Source organism: Anastrepha ludens, chromosome 6, assembly GCF_028408465.1.
Source record: "Anastrepha ludens isolate Willacy chromosome 6, idAnaLude1.1, whole genome shotgun sequence".
Classification (NCBI taxonomy): Eukaryota; Metazoa; Arthropoda; class Insecta; order Diptera; family Tephritidae; genus Anastrepha; species Anastrepha ludens.
In genome coordinates this window covers 20,530,680-20,549,153 of record NC_071502.1, presented here as the reverse complement: position 1 = coordinate 20,549,153, position 18,474 = coordinate 20,530,680, and the positions used below count along the sequence as shown (strand labels likewise).

The 18,474-nt window shown below is 39.1% G+C and overlaps 1 protein-coding gene across 2 annotated transcripts in view; it reads right to left on the bottom strand.

Annotated features, from left to right (window-relative positions):
- Positions 1-15,339, bottom strand: part of LOC128868492 (myotubularin-related protein 8) — a 50,156-nt gene extending 34,817 nt beyond the window's left edge. Inside the window, exon 1 of one of the 2 annotated variants that reach the window (XM_054110639.1) lies at positions 14,998-15,339. In XM_054110639.1, coding sequence (XP_053966614.1) covers positions 14,998-15,021 — 24 coding nt within the window. In that variant the 5' untranslated portion in view covers positions 15,022-15,339. Of the gene's footprint in view, positions 1-4,885; positions 5,603-14,997 lie in introns of those variants that run through there. The other variant, XM_054110638.1, reaches the window with a different exon arrangement.
- Between the last annotated feature and the right edge of the window lie 3,135 nt (positions 15,340-18,474).

The following is an 18,474-nucleotide window of genomic DNA, read 5'->3' as shown; positions in this document are numbered from 1 at the left end:
TGTAAGCATACATACACACTGGAGGAAGCTTGTCAATGACAAAGGATGAGGGATTAGTGATAACTTGTTTAAATATGCAAATTGTTGACTGAATGTTCAACCGAAACAACAAAGTTTCTGGTCGAGATAAGCTGCATAGAAATTGCCATAAATTTTAAAATAACAATGGGTGAAGAACTGAAATGAACAGAAATGCATTTTTTTTCAGGCTGATAACTTAACATATAATGAATTGTGGATTTATAACTGCATTTAATAGAACTTTGACATGGAGCAACCACATTTTTACTGTCATAGGCAAAGTTTATGGTATGCTCCGAAATTTATGGACAACTCAATATTTTACACCAGTAAACACTCGACTGCTACTAGCTAAAACGTATTTGTTACCAACGTTACTGTATGGTTGCGAGTTATATACTCCTTGTGATAGTGTGTTTCGTAGTAAGCTTAATGTTTTGTATAACAACATTGCTAGGTACGTGTACTGTAAAAAACGTTATGACCATATTTCAGTATTTGCGAAAAAAATTGCTTCCGTATCCTTTAACGACTTGCTTAGGTTTAAATGTTTAGTTTTACTCCACAAGATCATAAACACTCAAAAACCCAGATACCTCAAAGATCGACTTATGCCTTCAAAGTCCTGCCGCTCGTTAAACATAGTCCCGATGAAATACAGTTGTTTGGTGACTGAACGTCAATACTTTGTGTTCTCTGTCCGTCTTTGGAATACCTTACCTTACAAAATTAAACGTATAAAAGAAAGCTCGTGTTTCAAAAATAAATTGCTTCGCTATCTTGCCGAAAATTGCTGAATGTACTTTAAATCTCTTCCCATTAATCCCTACTCCTGCTACCACTATTTTTTACCTTACTTTCCTTTTAATACTTTCTCCAACTTATACTTCTTTACTACTATCTGTAATTTTAATTTTAATTTTGATTTTACTGTTAATCCTTTTATGTCAACTATTCTTAAGGTCAATCATTGTAAAAAATAACCTATGGTTGTATGTTTTGACTTTAATAATAAATAAATAAATAAAATAAATAAATCTAACTAGGGATGAATGTTGGATTTATAACTGGGGACTACTAAGCCGATTGCATTTATTGATTATATAAATTGAAATGTAAAAATGTCGCCGTCTAACAGGCTCTTAGTTTATTTTTATTTATAATGAAAACTTCGACCGGATTGAAGTTGCAAACTAAGCTATGTATGGCCGGGTAAGTATGCAGAAAACGAATATTGTGCTAAGAGAATGAAAGACCCGAAACAAATCGCACCAAAGTCGCTCAAAAATCCGTTTTCTTCGATTATCGTAGTTTGGTGCACTACGAAACTGAGTGGTACGCATCCTTCGTGTGAAGCTATTCGCAAAAATAGTCCCAATTTTAGGTTTGTGCAGCAAAACAATATCCCTTCATAATCTCACATCCACTTCTGTCATTTTCACCTCTTAACTTAGCACCATTTTCCCAAAATAACAAAGAGTAACGATTCTAGTCCGCTCTAGAAAGAATAAACCATTACCCCGAAGATTTTTTGAGGTATGTGAAAATGACAGCGCTCTAAGAGTAAAGGCGCGATACCGAGATTCGAATTGCGTTCTCTCTGAATTCCGAATGGTAGTCACGCTACAACCCATTCGGCTACGGCGGCAGCGTGTAAATGACACGTAAAATGTACGAAGTGCTCTATGAACTTCGTGAACAGATTTTTTTTGTTTTTTTCAAAGTAAATTTCTACAATTTGGAAGCGTTTTCCTGCCGTTAAACGATTCAAGATGAGTTGGCAAACCTTACTGAACCGAAATGTCAGTACAGTTTACCATTCTCAGCTGTCAAACCATAGTTATAGAAACTCATGAGAACTCCCATGCAGCTAAAAATGACCCTCTACAATAATCCATATCGGAAAAGAATTGAGAATTGGAAAAATTAAATAGATTTGAAAGAATCAAGATTGGAAATTGATAATCAGATTGAATGCCACCTTTCAGCTTCATTGCTTTAGTATGTCTTCCTTAAAAATGTGAAAGTTTATTGGCTTGTTAGTGAGTTATGAGTGCGCCCGGGAAAGTTTGAAAAAAAAAATCGCAATCGGTGCGATTTAGCTACTCATCGGAATATGTCTTATCAGCTTAGCATTTAACCCGCGAGGTTAATAAATTTTACGTTACGAGTATCCGCGAGTATCGGCATGTGATTTAGAATTTTTGTAATTTTTATAAAATAAAGCAAGCAATAATTTGTAACTAAAAAACAGTGACAAACTGGACAAGAAATATTTCGTTTTCAGTATTCTTGTTCGGCGACACAGCTCTTATGGAAGATTGAATTTTAAGTAGCTATATTCCGTGCACGCAGCTTGATGAAAAAAAAAAAAAAAAAAAAATGGTTTGGAAAGAAGTAGGCGTGGTAGGTGGCGTTATGGTTTATCTTTTTGGAAAAATCGCATTTACTATCAGATTTGGTTCATACCGGGATATATCTGTACCTACTTAAAAATAAGTTTCTGAAAAAATTGTATCGACTGGTTGTGTTTGAGATATTTCTAAAGTCGTATTTATGGTCGTACTTATTATCGTACACATTTGGGCCATATTTGCGCAATATTTAAGGCGGCGCAAAATTAATCACTCTCTAAGATTTATTAATTTTGCAAATGGCATTGTACGCCAGTCATATTTGACACTTGTGAACTAGATATCTGCTGTTTACAAATAGCCAAGCAATGGAGCGCGCAATGGTCAAAATAAAAATTTCCATCACTTAAACTTTTTTTTATTTAGTAAAAAAAGGTATACAAATACAAAATTGGATTATTATATTAGTGTTACTTGTACATAAATTATCTAAAAAGAAGGGTTTAAAATAATCTAATTCGAGATAGTTTGGATCCACACACTTTTGGATTCCATAATCGTATTTAGAGCATTAGAGCACAAAAATGTGTCAGAAACCTTTATTATTTATGCGATTACATTAACCCTCCGTGCGACATCTCTTTTGAAACCTTCGGTTTTCCACCTGGGTCTGGCCTTTTTCCGTCTTGCTCGAGGATCTGTTTTAAAAGGTTATATTAATCATTTTGGATCCATATTCATAGTTTGGATTCCAAAATCGTATTTAGAGCACAAAAATGTGTTAGAAACACAGGTCTACAAAATTCAATTTTTTTTAGACAAAAATATGTCCAAAACTAGTCTAAAAAAAATTGAATTTTGTAGATCACCGTTATTTATTCAATTGCATTAACCCTAGGTGCGACATCTCTTTTAAAACTTTCGGGTTTTCACCCGGGTCTGCCCTTTTTTCGTCCTGTTCGAGGATCCTTTTTAAAAGGCTATATTCCTATGTGCTACCTAGAAGCACAAGTCGTTACCTATAATAGAAATATATAATATTAAGGGGTTACATACGTCCAGAATTTTCAAAAAATCGATTTTTTCTTCGAAAGTATAGTATATTAAGAATATACAGTGAAATTTTTATGCGGAAATTTCCAATATTACAGCTAAAATTTTAAACTCGTTTTTCTCGGAACTAATTACTTTTTCCGGCACGGTGTGCATGATAACTCATACAGTTTTTAATATTTTTTGATGCGATTTTTTTTAAAATATTCGAAAGTGTTTCCGCTATAAATTTGATTTTTGATATTTTTATTAAAAAATGTTATAACCATAATTAAAGAGTGACATTTATGACGTAAAACGCATACTTTTTTTAAAATGACGAAAATTGCAAAATTTTTCGAGATTCAAAAATCCGGCTCGACAAACTATAACTAAAACTTTATTTTAAAGAATTTTGTTTACTTTTTACAGATCTATCAACATTTCAAGCAGAAATGATGCAGACCGTGGCGCAACTTTTTTTCATTGTACTATGGGTCACGTGATTTTTTGTGTACTAATTTTTGCAAAGAAAAATTAAAATAAATTTTTTTTATAAAGTTTAGGTACTAATAAACAATGTGTTAAATTTTTCTATAAAGGGTTTTCCAATAACAGGTGTTATTTTGGAATGGATTGTGCTATCGAGAGATGATTAACGATTTTTTATGGCCGGAATTGGATGGTATTGATCTGGACAACGTTTGTTTTCAACAAGACGCCGCTACGTGCCACACAAGCAACGAAACCATTGATCTTTTACGGGAAAAGTTTCCGGATCGTGTTATCTCTCGAAGAGGAGATCACAATTGGCCACCGAGATCTTGTGATTAAACACCCTGTGACTTTTTTCTTTGGAGTCACGTGAAAGGAAAGGTCTACGCCAACAGCCCAGGGTCGATTCAAGACCTCAAAGAAGGAATTCGTGAGGCTATCGAGGACATAGGGCAGCCACTTTGTAATTCGGTTATGGAAAATTTTCATGAAAAGGATATTGTCCTGTAAGCGTGGTCGTGGTGGTCATTTGGTTGATGTCATTTTCCACTATTAACGGCATACCTTGCTCTTTATAATGATATTAAAAAATAGCATTTTTCTTTGAATATCAAAATAACACCTCTTATTGGAAAACCCTTTATTTATATCTATTGTTATTCCTTCTAAACACAGTTTTTCTTTTAGCGCATTTTTGGCGATGCTGCACGTACGTAACCCCTTAAATTCACATCGAAAGCCGAAAAGCAAGTCTGACCAGACTCGGCCGCCCAACGAAGGGTTAAGATAACATTTTAAATTTTTTACTGAAGAGATTTAACAAAAAGGCAGGCTTACATCGATCCAGAGCAGAACGATTGATTTCATGTTGAAAAATTATAGACAAAAAATGGTTCATCTCTGTTTGTACGCTAAATGAACAACACTATGCTGGTGGGCGCCGCGTAGTAGAATATAAATATTAAATAATGCTTGGTACAAACCTTTCGTATCACTGCATTGCCATTATAAAAGATTGGCGGCTCATTAAACTCTTCTTCAATCCACGAAACAACTTTATCAGACACAAATGGAGGCACTGGCACGCCCCAGAGGCGTTTATTAGCATCAGGCTCTTCGCTTTCCGGAGAAATGTTGTCAAAACTTAAACGCAACGCAGAGGTTGGTGAAAGCGAACGTTCAATTTCATTAAATTTATTCATGAATTTGGTGAAATCCATACCGTCCACAAAAATGGTATTCAAAGTGCGTACACAGTTTGGGTGAATTGAGTAAGGCCGATTTTCAATGTATGCGAGACTAGGGTGCTCACTTTCACAGTGGCCAGCAGTTTATTTAATCGATAATTATTTTAATATGCATAGAAAGGAGTTGAATCCGAAAACCTGCATACCGCGACATGTACGTGGGTGCGATTGTATGTATGCACACTACGCGCACGAGTGACCGAGGGCAATAACATGGGAGTATTCATCAAAATATGGACCAAACAAAAATCAAATAACTTAACGATTTAAATTGAATCGCACAAAGTATTTACTGCCGCTTTCACAAATTTTAGGCACTGCGATATGCTTTGGTATCCACTTAGAGGCGGTAAGCGGGTGTTTCTTAAGCGTCGTATTTAGATTAAATTCAACATCCCGCTTCAAGTTTAAGGGTGGGGGAGGCAGAGATGAAGATATAATTTATTAAAAAAAACACGCACGATTTTCCGACAACTGTAGTGTCATCTTTCAAAGTTCAACTTGTACTCGAAAACAATTCAGAAAGGAAAAGCGAGCAGTGCCATTCGTCTCGGCGCCAAATTCATTGAGATGTGGGAAATTTCCAGCGAAAGGAATTTCCTGTACTGGAATTTGACCAAAAGGCTACTCAGTGGATTTACAGTTCATTCACGCGATTGTGAATCTATGAGAATTGGATATTTTGATTATATTTTTTGATTATGTTAAAAACCATATCCCAAACGGCAGCTTTATTTTCAGAATAAATTTTAAAACAATTTTTTTAGTTATTTCATTTTATTAACCATTGCTTTGGCTCTCATCCTTCTTGCTCTTCTTGCTGGAAAGCTGAGTAATGGTGCTCGCTAATGTCTGAGCATGCGCAGTAAACAATTTTTATTCGCTAATGTTTTGCACAGTCTGTCACGTAAACGCGTACTCAATTTAAATATTAAAATCAATTATTAAAATATTAAATATTTAATTAAATAGAATCTTAATATTATAACACATGCGCTGACAATTCCCAGGCCAAACAAAGAAAATACGTTTTTTGTTTGTTCAAAATTGGCTATATTCATCAACGTAATTTCTATCAAGAACACCGCAACCATTTCAACGCCGCTCTAACATTTCAATACAACTTTTGTAGAACGAATTTTCATTTGCTTCAGTTTCAGCGATAACCTCTTCACTCGAGCAAAATTTCTTACTGGCGAGCAGTTTTTGTAGGTCTGCGAACAGCCAGTAGTCGCTTGGAGCCAACCCTGGTGAATACGGTGGATGTGGGAGCGATTCGAAGCTTAATTCATGTAGTTTTGCCACTGCTCAGAACCATAAACACATTGTTGTTTTTGTTCTACGGTGGTCAAACGCGGCACTCACTTTAAACAGAGCTTTTTCATAGTCAAATGCTCTTGCGACATAAAGCCAATCCATTCCTTTAATATTTTTATGATGTCAGCTAACTCTAGCAACTTCACTTTTTAATCATTGAAAACGATTTTGTGAACTTTTTTATGTTTTCTGGTGTTACCGCCTCATTTGGACATCCACTGCGTTGTGCATCATCGGTGTCTCTACAACGGCGTTTGAAGTCAGCAAACCATCGTTTGATTGTTATTTCTGAAGAAGCGGAGTCCCTATAACACTTTTCAAGTCATTGCTTCACTTGAGTGGTATTCTTTCCCATCAAGAAGCAGTGTAAAATTAAAACACAAAATTCTTATTTGATCCATTGTTTTGCAAATAACAAAAGTAACGTCACTCTTAGCACAAGAACTCACGAATATCATGAAATTACAACAGCTGTCTTTTTAAGATTAGTACTAATTGAAAAAGAGGGGAATGCAATAAAAGTAGTGCCATCTATATGGTAGGCCCTGCATAGTTTTATTGATACCAGGTAAATACATCAATAGCACGATGAATATCGAGCTCTGATTTACAGTGTATTTTCTAGGAACATGTTTCTGGACTTTTCGTATTTGTCAAACGAGGAGCTGGACATTGTCCGATCTACATTTATAAAGCTTCAACTGGTTCGTTTCTAAATATTTCCGATGTGATTAGCATCGGCTGATTGTAACGTCCAATCCAAAGCGATGAAGCCTTTCGACTCCATCCAACAGGCAGCACGACTTTTGACTAAACAATATCTTTAGCAACTTATATTTTCAAGATATGCGTACGAAAATAACCTAAATGACACAAATGACTTGAGCCTTTTCGGCGAGTCAATGTCGGATTTTTCGAAAATAGAGTACCATAGTCCACCTTTTTGAGACACTTTTCCGGGGATTCATATATTTGCTTACGAACCTCATTGGGTTCCTTGGCGTGTGACAGAAAACGCTGGGTCAAAGGCAGAGCCTAATTACCCATCTGATAATAATTATAATATCTGATTTAATAAAAAAAAAAACGATACATTTTTTAAGAATGCATCAAGGCAATACTCTCCTTTGTAAGAGAAAACAAATTTACACTGCAGTACTGAATCTCCTTTTTGTCATCGTGACTACGCTCTTTTGTGGCAGACTGTAGGCAAATAAAATATTAAGATTATTGAATGAAAACAAATGAGCAACAACGTTGAGAATATGCCGAAATAGCTAACAATGTGAATAATAAGTTTTCTCCTATGCGTATGTATGTATTGAAGTGGTATTTTAATACCCATACCTTATCTCAAGATGAAACTTAGATTTAACTCAAAAACATTATTTTTAAATAACGGTGCAAAATATATATTTATAAAAATATTTAAATATTATAATATTAATATATTATAATAAAATATATTGAATTCTTATTTTTGTATTGTATTGAATTTTTTTTTAATGCATTTTTTTATGATTTTTTTTATATTGTTTAAAAACACAATTGTTTCTTTTTCCTTTGGTAGTTTGTAACTGTGACAGTATGTGTGATGAGGGATGCCCATTTTGGCGACTTGTTTTCCGATAGATTGATTGCAGCTTGGCTATCCGAAAGAATAGCGATACTATCCCTTAAAAGAGAAATCTATGATTGGTAGCCTACAAGCTTCTCCAATTGCCAGTACTTCCGCGTGTAACACACTGCTGGCATTATGGAGATGCACAGATTTTTCAATTCCAATCTATGAGAATATGTACCAGCTCCAACACCACAATTCATTTTATTGCCATCTATATACTCGTAGACTGTAGTATCGAAGTTGTTTAGTGAGAATCCCGTTGTTGTTGTTGTAGTTTTAACAGCATAGTTAGCCCTGTCAGTGTAAGTATATCATCGGTCGTCTTCGTCTAGCTCATCTAGGGGTAGGCCCAGGAAACATGCTGTTTCGACAGGTTGGGTCCAGAGGGAGAGGGGGGTTAGATGAGTCTGATTGAGGGGGCATGTGAAGAGGTGGTTAGTGTCGTGCGGGGTACCTTCACATGCCGGACATGTGTTTGGTATGTCGGGGTCAATTCTGGATAAGTAGGAGTTTAACCTGCTACAATATCCAGAACGTAATTGTGCCAATGTTACACGAGTCTCACGGGGAAGCTGGAGCTCTTCATCCGCAATAGGTGGTGGTTGGACTCCGATTACGGCATTCACAGGACGGGAGTTCATGAAGGTGGTAACGGTCTCCCGGTGAATGTCGTTTATTGACTGTCTAAATACTGTCCGGTCCAGTAGGTTTCGGTCAGTTTTGTCCTGGAGTTCGTCAGCGTAGTCGAGGAGGTGTCTCCTGACGTGCCTGGGAGGCGGCTCAGGCTCAAGCAGGTGTCTGCAGGGGTGAAACCTGCGGTAACACCCCAGCAGGAACTGCTTGCTGAGCAATTTGTTGTGCTCCGCAACTGGGAGCATTTGTGCCTCGTTGTGTAGATGTTGTATGGGTGACATCAGGAGGCACCCGGTCGCTGTCCGAATGGCGGTATTTTGACATGTCTGAAGCTTTGTCCACTGCGAATCACTAGTACCAGGCGACCAGACAGGCGCAGCATAGTTTAGAACCGGCCGGCCAATTGCCTTAAATGTCGAAAGCAACAGTTCTTTGTCTTTGCCCCAAGTGCTGCCGGCCAGCGATTTGAGGACCTTGTTGCGATTTTGGACTTTAGTGGCAATTGCGGTTGTATGCGCAGAGAAGGAGAGCAAGCTATCAAAGGTTACACCCAAAATTTTGGGGTTATTCACAGTCGGAATTGGTGTGTCGTCGACTTTTACCTTAAGGGACAGCTTGACCTCCTTTGTCCAGGTGGTGAAAAGGGTCGCCGTGGACTTGGTGGGGGAAAGTTGGAGATTCCTCGCAGTGAAAAAGCGAGAAAGGTCGGTGAGGTAGTTGTTCACTTTGGAACACAGGCCATCGATGTCATTGCCCGACGCCATTATCGTGCAATCGTCAGCGTATGAGATCAGGGAAACTCCCGCTGGTGGTTGGGGGAGCTTCGAGATGTAGAAGTTAAAAAGCAAGGGTGAAAGGACACCACCCTGCGGTACGCCTTGCTTAATCTTCCTCTGCTTTGACATTTGATCTCGAAAAATCACTGACGAGTGCCGACCGCTCAGGTAGTTCACGGACCACCTCTTCAGCCCTGGCGGGAGTGTCCACTGATAAATATCATCTAGTAGCGTGGAATGGCTGACTGTATCGAAAGCCTTCTTTAGGTCCAACGCTACTAGGACTGTCCTCTCTCAGGGGCGGTTTTGGTTAAGCCCGCGATTTATCTGGGCGTTTATGGCGGTGAGTGCCGTGGTGGTGCTGTGCACTCGTCGGAATCCGTGCTGATGTGGGGCTGGGGTCAGGTGTGTCGTGTAGAGTGGGAGTAGGAGGGCTTCAAGTGTCTTCACTACTGGGGAAAGGAGAGTTATCGGCCGATAAGACTCCCCTTGGTTGGCGGGTTTCCCAGGTTTCAATAGTGGGACCACTCTCCCTGCTTTCCACTTGTCAGGGATGATTAGAGTGGCCAGAGACAAATTGAAGACCCTTGTGAGGTATCCTACTCCCAGGGGTCCCAGATGCTTCAGCATCAGCGCGTTTAGTCCGTCAGGGCCAATGGCTTTCGATGATTTCGACTTGTTGATGGCCCCCTGAACCTCATCACCGGAGAAAGTAAGTGGCGCACTGTCGTTCGTCAGTTTGTGCAGCCTTCTGGTAACACGACGTTTGGTTCTGTCGCCCGGAGGATGCAGTGTAAACAGCCGGCTCAAATAGCTCGCGCATCTCTTCGGGTCCGACGAAGTACAATCGTTGAAGGTGATAGCCACCTTGTCGTTGTGTTTCGTCGGGTTCGACAGGGACCTAACGGTGGACCAGAGCTTACTCACTCCGGAGGTGAGGTTACAAGTCTTCAGGTGCTCAACCCATTTAGTCCGCTTATGTTGATTTACCAGTTGCCGGATCTCCAAATTGAGATCCCTTATGCGGGGATCCCCGGGATCGGCCTGGCGTAGGTGGTCACGCTCGTTTGCTAAACTGGCTGCTTCTGCTGGGAAATGAGGACGGATGTCCTTATAACATCCAGCTGGGATGAAGCGAGCCGCAGCAGCTGTGAGCACCTTGCGGAATGCGCGTTCGCCCACGCGCACATCAGTGGGGATGGGAAGAGCGGCGAAGGTGTCCTCGGTGAATTCCGTGAAGCCGGCCCAATTAGCTTTTTTAAAGTTAAAATAGGACCGGTGATTCGCGGAAACGAAGTCGGCAGGTCTCTCAATCGAGACGATAACGGGCAAGTGGTCTGATGCAAGCGATAGCATAGGTCGCCACGTTATGCTATTTATCAGACCCGCGCTAGCTATTGTTAGGTCAGGCGAGCTGCTACAATTGCCCACTACCCTGATGGGGGCGTCGTCGTTCACAGTGCTGAATGTCGAGTCGTCTATCTGCTCTGCTCTGCCAATTGCTGTCCTCTACGATCATTTGGCAGGCTTGAATGCCAAAGATCGTGATGCGCATTAAAGTCACCTACAACCAATCGGTTTTCACCTCTGATGAGCGCACCTATATCAGGGTGATATCCTGCCGGGCAGCAGGTGACAGGGGGTATATATACGTTAAATATTTCGAGCTCGGAATCGCCTGACCGGACAGCTATGCCTTGACATTCTAAGGTGCTGTCCCTGCGGTCGATTCCTTCATCGATGAGACGATACTGCACTGTGTGGTGGACTATGAACGCTAGGCCACCACCATTGTCTCGCTCGCGATCGTGTCTGTGCACGTTATAGCCATCCCTGGTGATCAGAGATGACCTAGCGTGCAACTTTGTTTCCTGGACCGCAGCTATTTTAATACTGTGCCGGCTCATAAAGTCGACTATCTCGTCGACCTTACTCGTAAGTCCGTTGCAGTTAAACTAGAGAAGCTTGAAGCTTCTCGGTGAGGTCAGTGTAATCCGGGGGGTGAGGGACGCGTGGGGTTGTTTACGTTGGACCTGCTGCGCAATCCACTGTGGTTGTTGCGGCCTGATGGTGGTGGGCGGCCGCGCCTCCGGGGGCGGTAGTATGTGCAGAGCTCTGCAGCAGGGGGCAACGTAGGCAGTTGCCCACTCACGGGTGGTGCGCAGGCCGGAACATCTCCGAAAATGGCACCAGCCACTGCAGGAATTGCATTGGACTGATACCAGATTCCGAGGTATTACGGTCTGACACACGGAACAGACTGTACGGGGGACCAGGAGCTGCTGGTTTGTCCCCGTTGGAGCAGGAAGGGATGGGAGGGGTTGAAGGGGAGTTGTGTTGCTCCGATAGGCTCCTCACCGTGGAGGTGTGGGTTGTGGTGGCGGTTGGTAGTGCCGGCCTATCAGGGGGTGTGGTAGCCGTGGAAGCATCAGACGCCTGTTGGCGGGAGCAACACGTGGCCACATACCGTGTGGACCACTCCCTGTGCGACTTAAGGCCTGAGCAGGTCTTAAGGTGGCTCCACCCGTTGCACTTATTGCACCTAACCGAGGTGGAGTTCGGGTGAAGCCGTTGATGGGAGACGCAGCAGTAGAATACCTCTGGCCCAGGGTTGGATTCGACTCCAGCCCTGAGGAAAAGCATTTGGAGCAGGTTTGCTGCGAGAGTTTGCTCCTGTGACGTAAGGGGTGGGGTGATATACGATACACTAGACAGGGCTAGTGTACTGGGGCGGCAGCCCTTGGTCGGGAAAAACCCGAGTCATTCCGGTAACGTAGAACCGACTGCCATGGGAATGCGTGAGAATCCCGTATTCCATTTCTCCTTAGATGGAAAGAGAGTGGCAAACTATGGCTATCCCTAGTACTCCCAGTATCATAATTTTGTTCACATAACGGTCTACATATACATGGTCAAAATAATAGAGAAGGTGTGACCTTTACCCTAGTTCTCAGAGAATGTGACAGAATCAGCTGATCGCGCAGCGGTTTGTTTACGTAAACACTAAGATTGTGTTAGTGACATGCGAACAAAATCAACACAATGTCGTTTCATTGCCATCTGAACAACGACTCATTGGACGAGTGTGTGAATACATGTGAAATAATCGTGCAGAATTCGGCTGCCAAATCCCCCGTGATGTGGCAGCCGAAGTTACTATCACAATTTTCTTTATCACCATAGTTCTTGGTCAAACCTCATTTTTGTCCAAGGTTGGTTGGTATTGAAAATGGTCAATACCACGCCCAGCCTCGAATAAAAGCATCTTTTATAAATGATGCATCGGGTATTATCGGGATTTGTATCCTTTACACCTGCTTCCAGAAGCCTGCTTCTAGCTTTTCGAACACTAACAGATTTTCCAAATTCTTCCGACAGGACAGCCGCAAGAGCAGAAGAGGATTTTTTACGATCCTTGATTCGCATATAAATTTTTGATCTTCCCGTTCAGTAATGAGACGTTTCCATCCACTTTTTGATTTATTATGGTAGGACTTTGTCTCCGTAAATTGCTTAATACCAAATACGGTCGACCCAGACGTGAGTGAAGAGAAAGGGTTCGTTTTGGATGCAGTTTACTGCGCTTTCGAAGTAAGGCATAAAGTAGTCCTGGGAAGGGCGTCTCCCCAGAAGTAGAGCATAGATTGTTTTAATGGCCACACCATTCAACACAGTAGACGACGGTCACTGTAAGTGCGAAAGCATTTTCAACCATACCTCTTCTTCTTCTTAATTGGCACGATAACCGCTTACGCGATCTTTTTCGTGCTAACCAGCGCCAGTTGGACACACCAAGTGGAGCCAAGTTCTTCTCCACCTGATCTTTCCAACGCAGCCAAGGTAGCCGCTGGATCTTTATTCGCTATGTCTATGTCGTCGTAAAGCTTATACAGTTCATCGTTTTATCGCCTGCGAAATTCGCCATCACCAACAGGCAAAGGCCCAAAAATCTTCCGCAGAATCTTTCTCTAAAAAACCTCTAAGCGTCGCTTCATCGGATGTTGTCATCGTCCAAGCTTCTGCGCCATACGTTAGGACGAGCATGATGAGAGCCTTGTAGAGTGTTAGTTTTGTTCATCGAGAGAGGACTTTACTACTCATTTGCCTACTTAGTCCAAAGTAGCACTTGTTGACAAGAGATACTCTACGTTGGATTTCAAGGCTGACATTGTTATCGGTGTTAATGCTGGTTTCTAAATAAACGAAGTCTTTTACAACCTCGAAATCATAACTGTCAACATTGACGTGGGTGCAGATACGCGAGTGCACCGACTGTTTGTTTGATGACAAGAGGTACTTCGTTTTGTCCTCGTTCACTATCAGACCCATTCGCTTTGCCTCCTAATCCAGTTCGGATACCCTACCTCACCTACCAAAAAAAAAAATTGCTTAATAGCACATTGAACTGCTCACCGTGAACATCCCACCAAAAGGGCAATCTCAACCTGAGACTTATCTTTATCATTTAAAACTTGGATTCTCATTCTTTTGTCGTAACGAAGTTTGCTTTTTTAAAGCATTTCGATAAAAAATTATTTATATCCGCTTGACAATTTTGCACTAAAGATTATTAACACATTGACTATCCAATTTATATTGCCAAAATATTCTAAGTACCTTTAAAAATGCCAAAGCTTTTCCCATAATACAATTTATTGTTGTAATCAACGGTTAAACTCACGAGCGACACATTTGCAAAAAGCAGTGGTTACTTTGGCAGCCACATTTGAAATAACATGTTTTTTAGTGGGGTGCCCAAAAGCCTGTATATATGTATATACCTATATATTCCTCGGTCGGAATTTCATGTAGACTTTTACATTTGCCGGATACTCGCTTCATTTATTTTATAAATAACCGCTGCTATAAACTGCGCCGATATTTTTTTTTATTGATAACCGTTTAATTGCATTTCCAATTAAGGACTTTCATCCCCCTCGCATGTGGTAATAAACCGTTTTTTACATTAATAGGAACTTAGTTTGGATTAGAATTCAACTCTTTAATAAAATGTGCTTTATTAGCCCCACTCTTTTGCAATATCTATTATTACCTCCACATATCATTATCGATTTTATTATTTTATTTGACCGTCTGATTTTACTTGATTGTCTGTTGCGTTTTGTAAGTGCAACACCTGTGGAAAACGATTGCACCAACAATCTAATTTTTTAGTACGCTTATCGCGGCTTTAATACTTTTAGTGCCTGTTTTCGTAAAACAGTCATTTGATTACAAACGGAACATTTATGTACATAAATATTACAATATGAAAATGGTGCAAATGATGACTCAACTAAAACCGGCACGTAAAAGGACAAGAAAAATTGAATAGATTCGCAAGAGCAAAGGGAGCGGCAGCTTTGAGAAAATATGTAATGACAGAATTTCTCTTTTAACAATTTGCACCTGACCTTATTTAGTAAATGTAAACAAGTCTGCATTTACAATTTTAAGATGGCCAACGTAATATAAGTATTCAAAGCAAATTATCTTACCTTGGCTAGTTTAATGTCGTCCATGTCCCTTGAATCGTTCGATTTTTTCCACGCTGTAATACCAAAAGTTGTAGGTACTGCCTTTCCAGCTGTTGAAATTCTATACAACTGTTTCTATTCTTCTGGAGGCCAACTTTCACACGAAAAGGTCTTTTGCCCCGCACTAAACCGAAAATATTCACTTCAATTGTAAATTATTTTTTAAAAAGCTTCAATTACATATTTCGACTAATTGAAATTGATATTCACAAGCTTATTTTTTATTTAATACGAGAGAAAATATAATTTTCGCGGAAAGAACCATTTTAAAACTCGACAAAGTCAATCAAACAACAAAAAGCGAATAGCAGAAAGGCAACAAAACTGATGACATTGGAAGAGCCACAGACAATAGATACAGAGTATTACCAGACTCTGGAAAAATTATTTCAATGTTTTGACATTAGGTGTGTTCATTCCCATGATATTCTGATTCCGGTTAAGTAGGCTACAGACAACGAACATATGCGCTGCCGTTTGCCACAGTCGTATGGGTGGCTCATTTGTGATAGATGGCAAAAATGCGGATGATGCGATTGCATCATTATTTATGCTTGTTTAAAAAGAAAAAGTGATTTAGAGCAAACACGAAACGCAGAAAAATATGGATAAATGATTGCCTAATAGAAGGAGAAGAAAGATGCCATGTAAAGTGGAGACTAATTCTACCTACATTGTCGAATAGGTAACGCCAATTGTAGGGTTAGGGGTAGTCAAGGGCAGGAAAAATTATGAATTTCAATAATTTTTTTTGGCTAGTCAGTTGCTTTATTTTACAAAAATAAAAACGTAGCATTAATACATCATATTTCGACTTGAACTTAGCAAATTTCAAAAAACAAAAAAAAAAAAAACATAATAAATAAATTAATAATTGTAAAAGTTATCGCTTTTTGTCTGGAGCCAGTTTCTTCAGAAGTCCCTTGCGGTGATCATCACAAGTCTTTGGAGATTCATCAAACATCAATCGGACAAGAGAAATTAGTTGTATTAATAATCTTGTGCCTAATACAATTTTTTTTTGTTCAATATTAACAATATGGCGGCCTCAGAAAATATTTTTCAGATTTTCCAGAAAAAACCGACAATTAATTGTTAAAAAAAAAACTAGATTAAAAAAAAAATCCTTCGATCAGGCATAAGTTTTTTATGTTTTTCAAAAGCAGTATACATTGTATTGAAATCTACCTAGCGGTTTTCAAGTTACGGGATCACCAGTTCAAAAAACATAGTTTTGAGAAAAACGCACTTAAAGTTTTCGTATCGATTTATGTAGAGCTCGAGCGCCCTTTGTTAATTGTTGAATAACTCGAAAAGTATTTGTCGAATTCATTTCAAATTTTCACAAAATTATTATACTCTAAGAAAATGCAAAAAAAAAGTCAAATTTTTTGGAAAATTCTGACTACCCCTAACCCCACAAAATTCACAAAATTATTATATTCTAAGAAAATGCAAAAAAAAATCCAATTTTTTGGAAAATTCTGACTACCCCTAACCCCTTAAAAAATACATTAATACGAGATGCGTTTACTCCAAACGAGAGGTTATCCGATAAGTTAAGATTCCTTGCCTCAGGGCAAATTAACGAGGACTTCAAATTCTTGACAAATATTTCATCCCAGTCCCTCGGCTTAACAGTAGTGGAAACATGTTCAGGAGGAAATTGGAGTTTCTAAAGGCTCTAGTTAAGCAAACATAAAAAATCCTTGACTAGAGTGTTCCTGATTCTCTAACTTGGCGTTTACACGGGACAGTTTTGCAAAGACAATAGCAATACATTCACTCTTTTTTACTAATAGGTTAGGTTAGGTTGACTTGGCTGGCTAAGAGCCATCACATAGACCTATTGGTCCTTAGTGGTACCAGATGGAGTTTAATCCTTGTAGTAGGTTTCTTGTAATAAACCTAATATTCTAACCTCTCATATTGTAGAGCTTCTAAACATTCCATTCGGGTTCTAGCTAATGCAGGGCAAGAACATACTTTTGGAATGTTTCCATTGTCCCCGACACTCTATGGCTTTCCGCAAGCAGGAAATTTGGCAGCTGATTTGATGTAACCAATATTACCAAGACATTCACTGAATATTTACAAACAACTTCTGTGTTCTGTACCCCGTGAGGTACATACCTAAATTTGCCTTGATTCCGTTAAAATAAAAATAAATAAATAATTGGGGTGTGCACTTTGTTAGGTATTTGGCCGAGCTCCTCCTCCTATGACTACCATTCGAAATTCGGAGTACGTAGGTTCGAATCTCCATGAAACACTAAAATGAAGAAAAAGTTTTTTCTAATATCAGTCGCTCCTCGGCAGGCAATGGCAAGCCTCCGAGTGTATTTCTGCCATGAAAAACCTCTTCATAAAAAAATATCTGCCCTTCGGAGTCGGCTTAAAGACTCTTAGGACTTAAGGGGTTATATACAGTTAGATGGCAGAAAAATAGCGAATTTTCCAGAATTCTTTCTGAAAAAACTTTTAAATTTATTGATTGAAAAATTTTTACACACATCATGTTATTTTTTAAATTTATTTTAAAACTAAATATTAGTAAAAATATTCATTTAGAAAGGAGCTACAGCTGATCCCCGGGAGCTCATCTCAAAGAAGACGTTTTGCAGTGACCATTATATCTCTGAACTGGATCCTCGAAAATTAAAAAACCAAACAGATTTCGTTAAAGTAATGTCAAGTCTAGTAATTAAGGGGTAACCACTGTGAAAATTCCAAAAATTTTTTGCATAAATTGTTAGTATAACTATTCAAGAAAATGTGGTAAACATTTTAAAGCGAAATTCGCTTTATTCCCGATTCTATGTGCACTTAAGTGAGCGCCCGTCGGCTTTATTTCAAATGCGTTTTTACTCGAAAGAACTTTTTTGATACGGTGGCAACGATTTCTCGAAGACTAATGAACCGATTTTAATTTTCTTTTTTTCAAAATTTTTGTTATCGCATTGTACACAGCCGATTTTCAAAATTTTTAAAATAATTTTTTTGGGCTTGTTGAAAATAAAAAAAATGGTGAAAAACACACATCGAAATTCAAATCACCAACATTTTGTCAAAAAAAAAAAAAACCGGCTACGTGTTGTGTAGATTAATACAATTTTTGGTTTTTTGATTTCAGATGATTATTCATTGCTGTATCGCTGCCACCAGATGACGTCATTTTTTTTTAACTCGTTACATTTATTTACATAAATTTGTCAATTTTCAATATTTTGTAATAAAAATTTACATCAACATAGTTTAATACATATATAATAAATTGCCTTTTGTCCGATCCTCGAATAATTATTCCTACTTACAAAAAAAAAAAAAAAAAATATCGATTATTTTTTTACCCTCCACAATGGCGTAACCCCTTAATCGAAGGAATAAGCAAAATACATTTTTTTTTTACAAAATGGCGGTTTCCCATAAAAAAGTAGA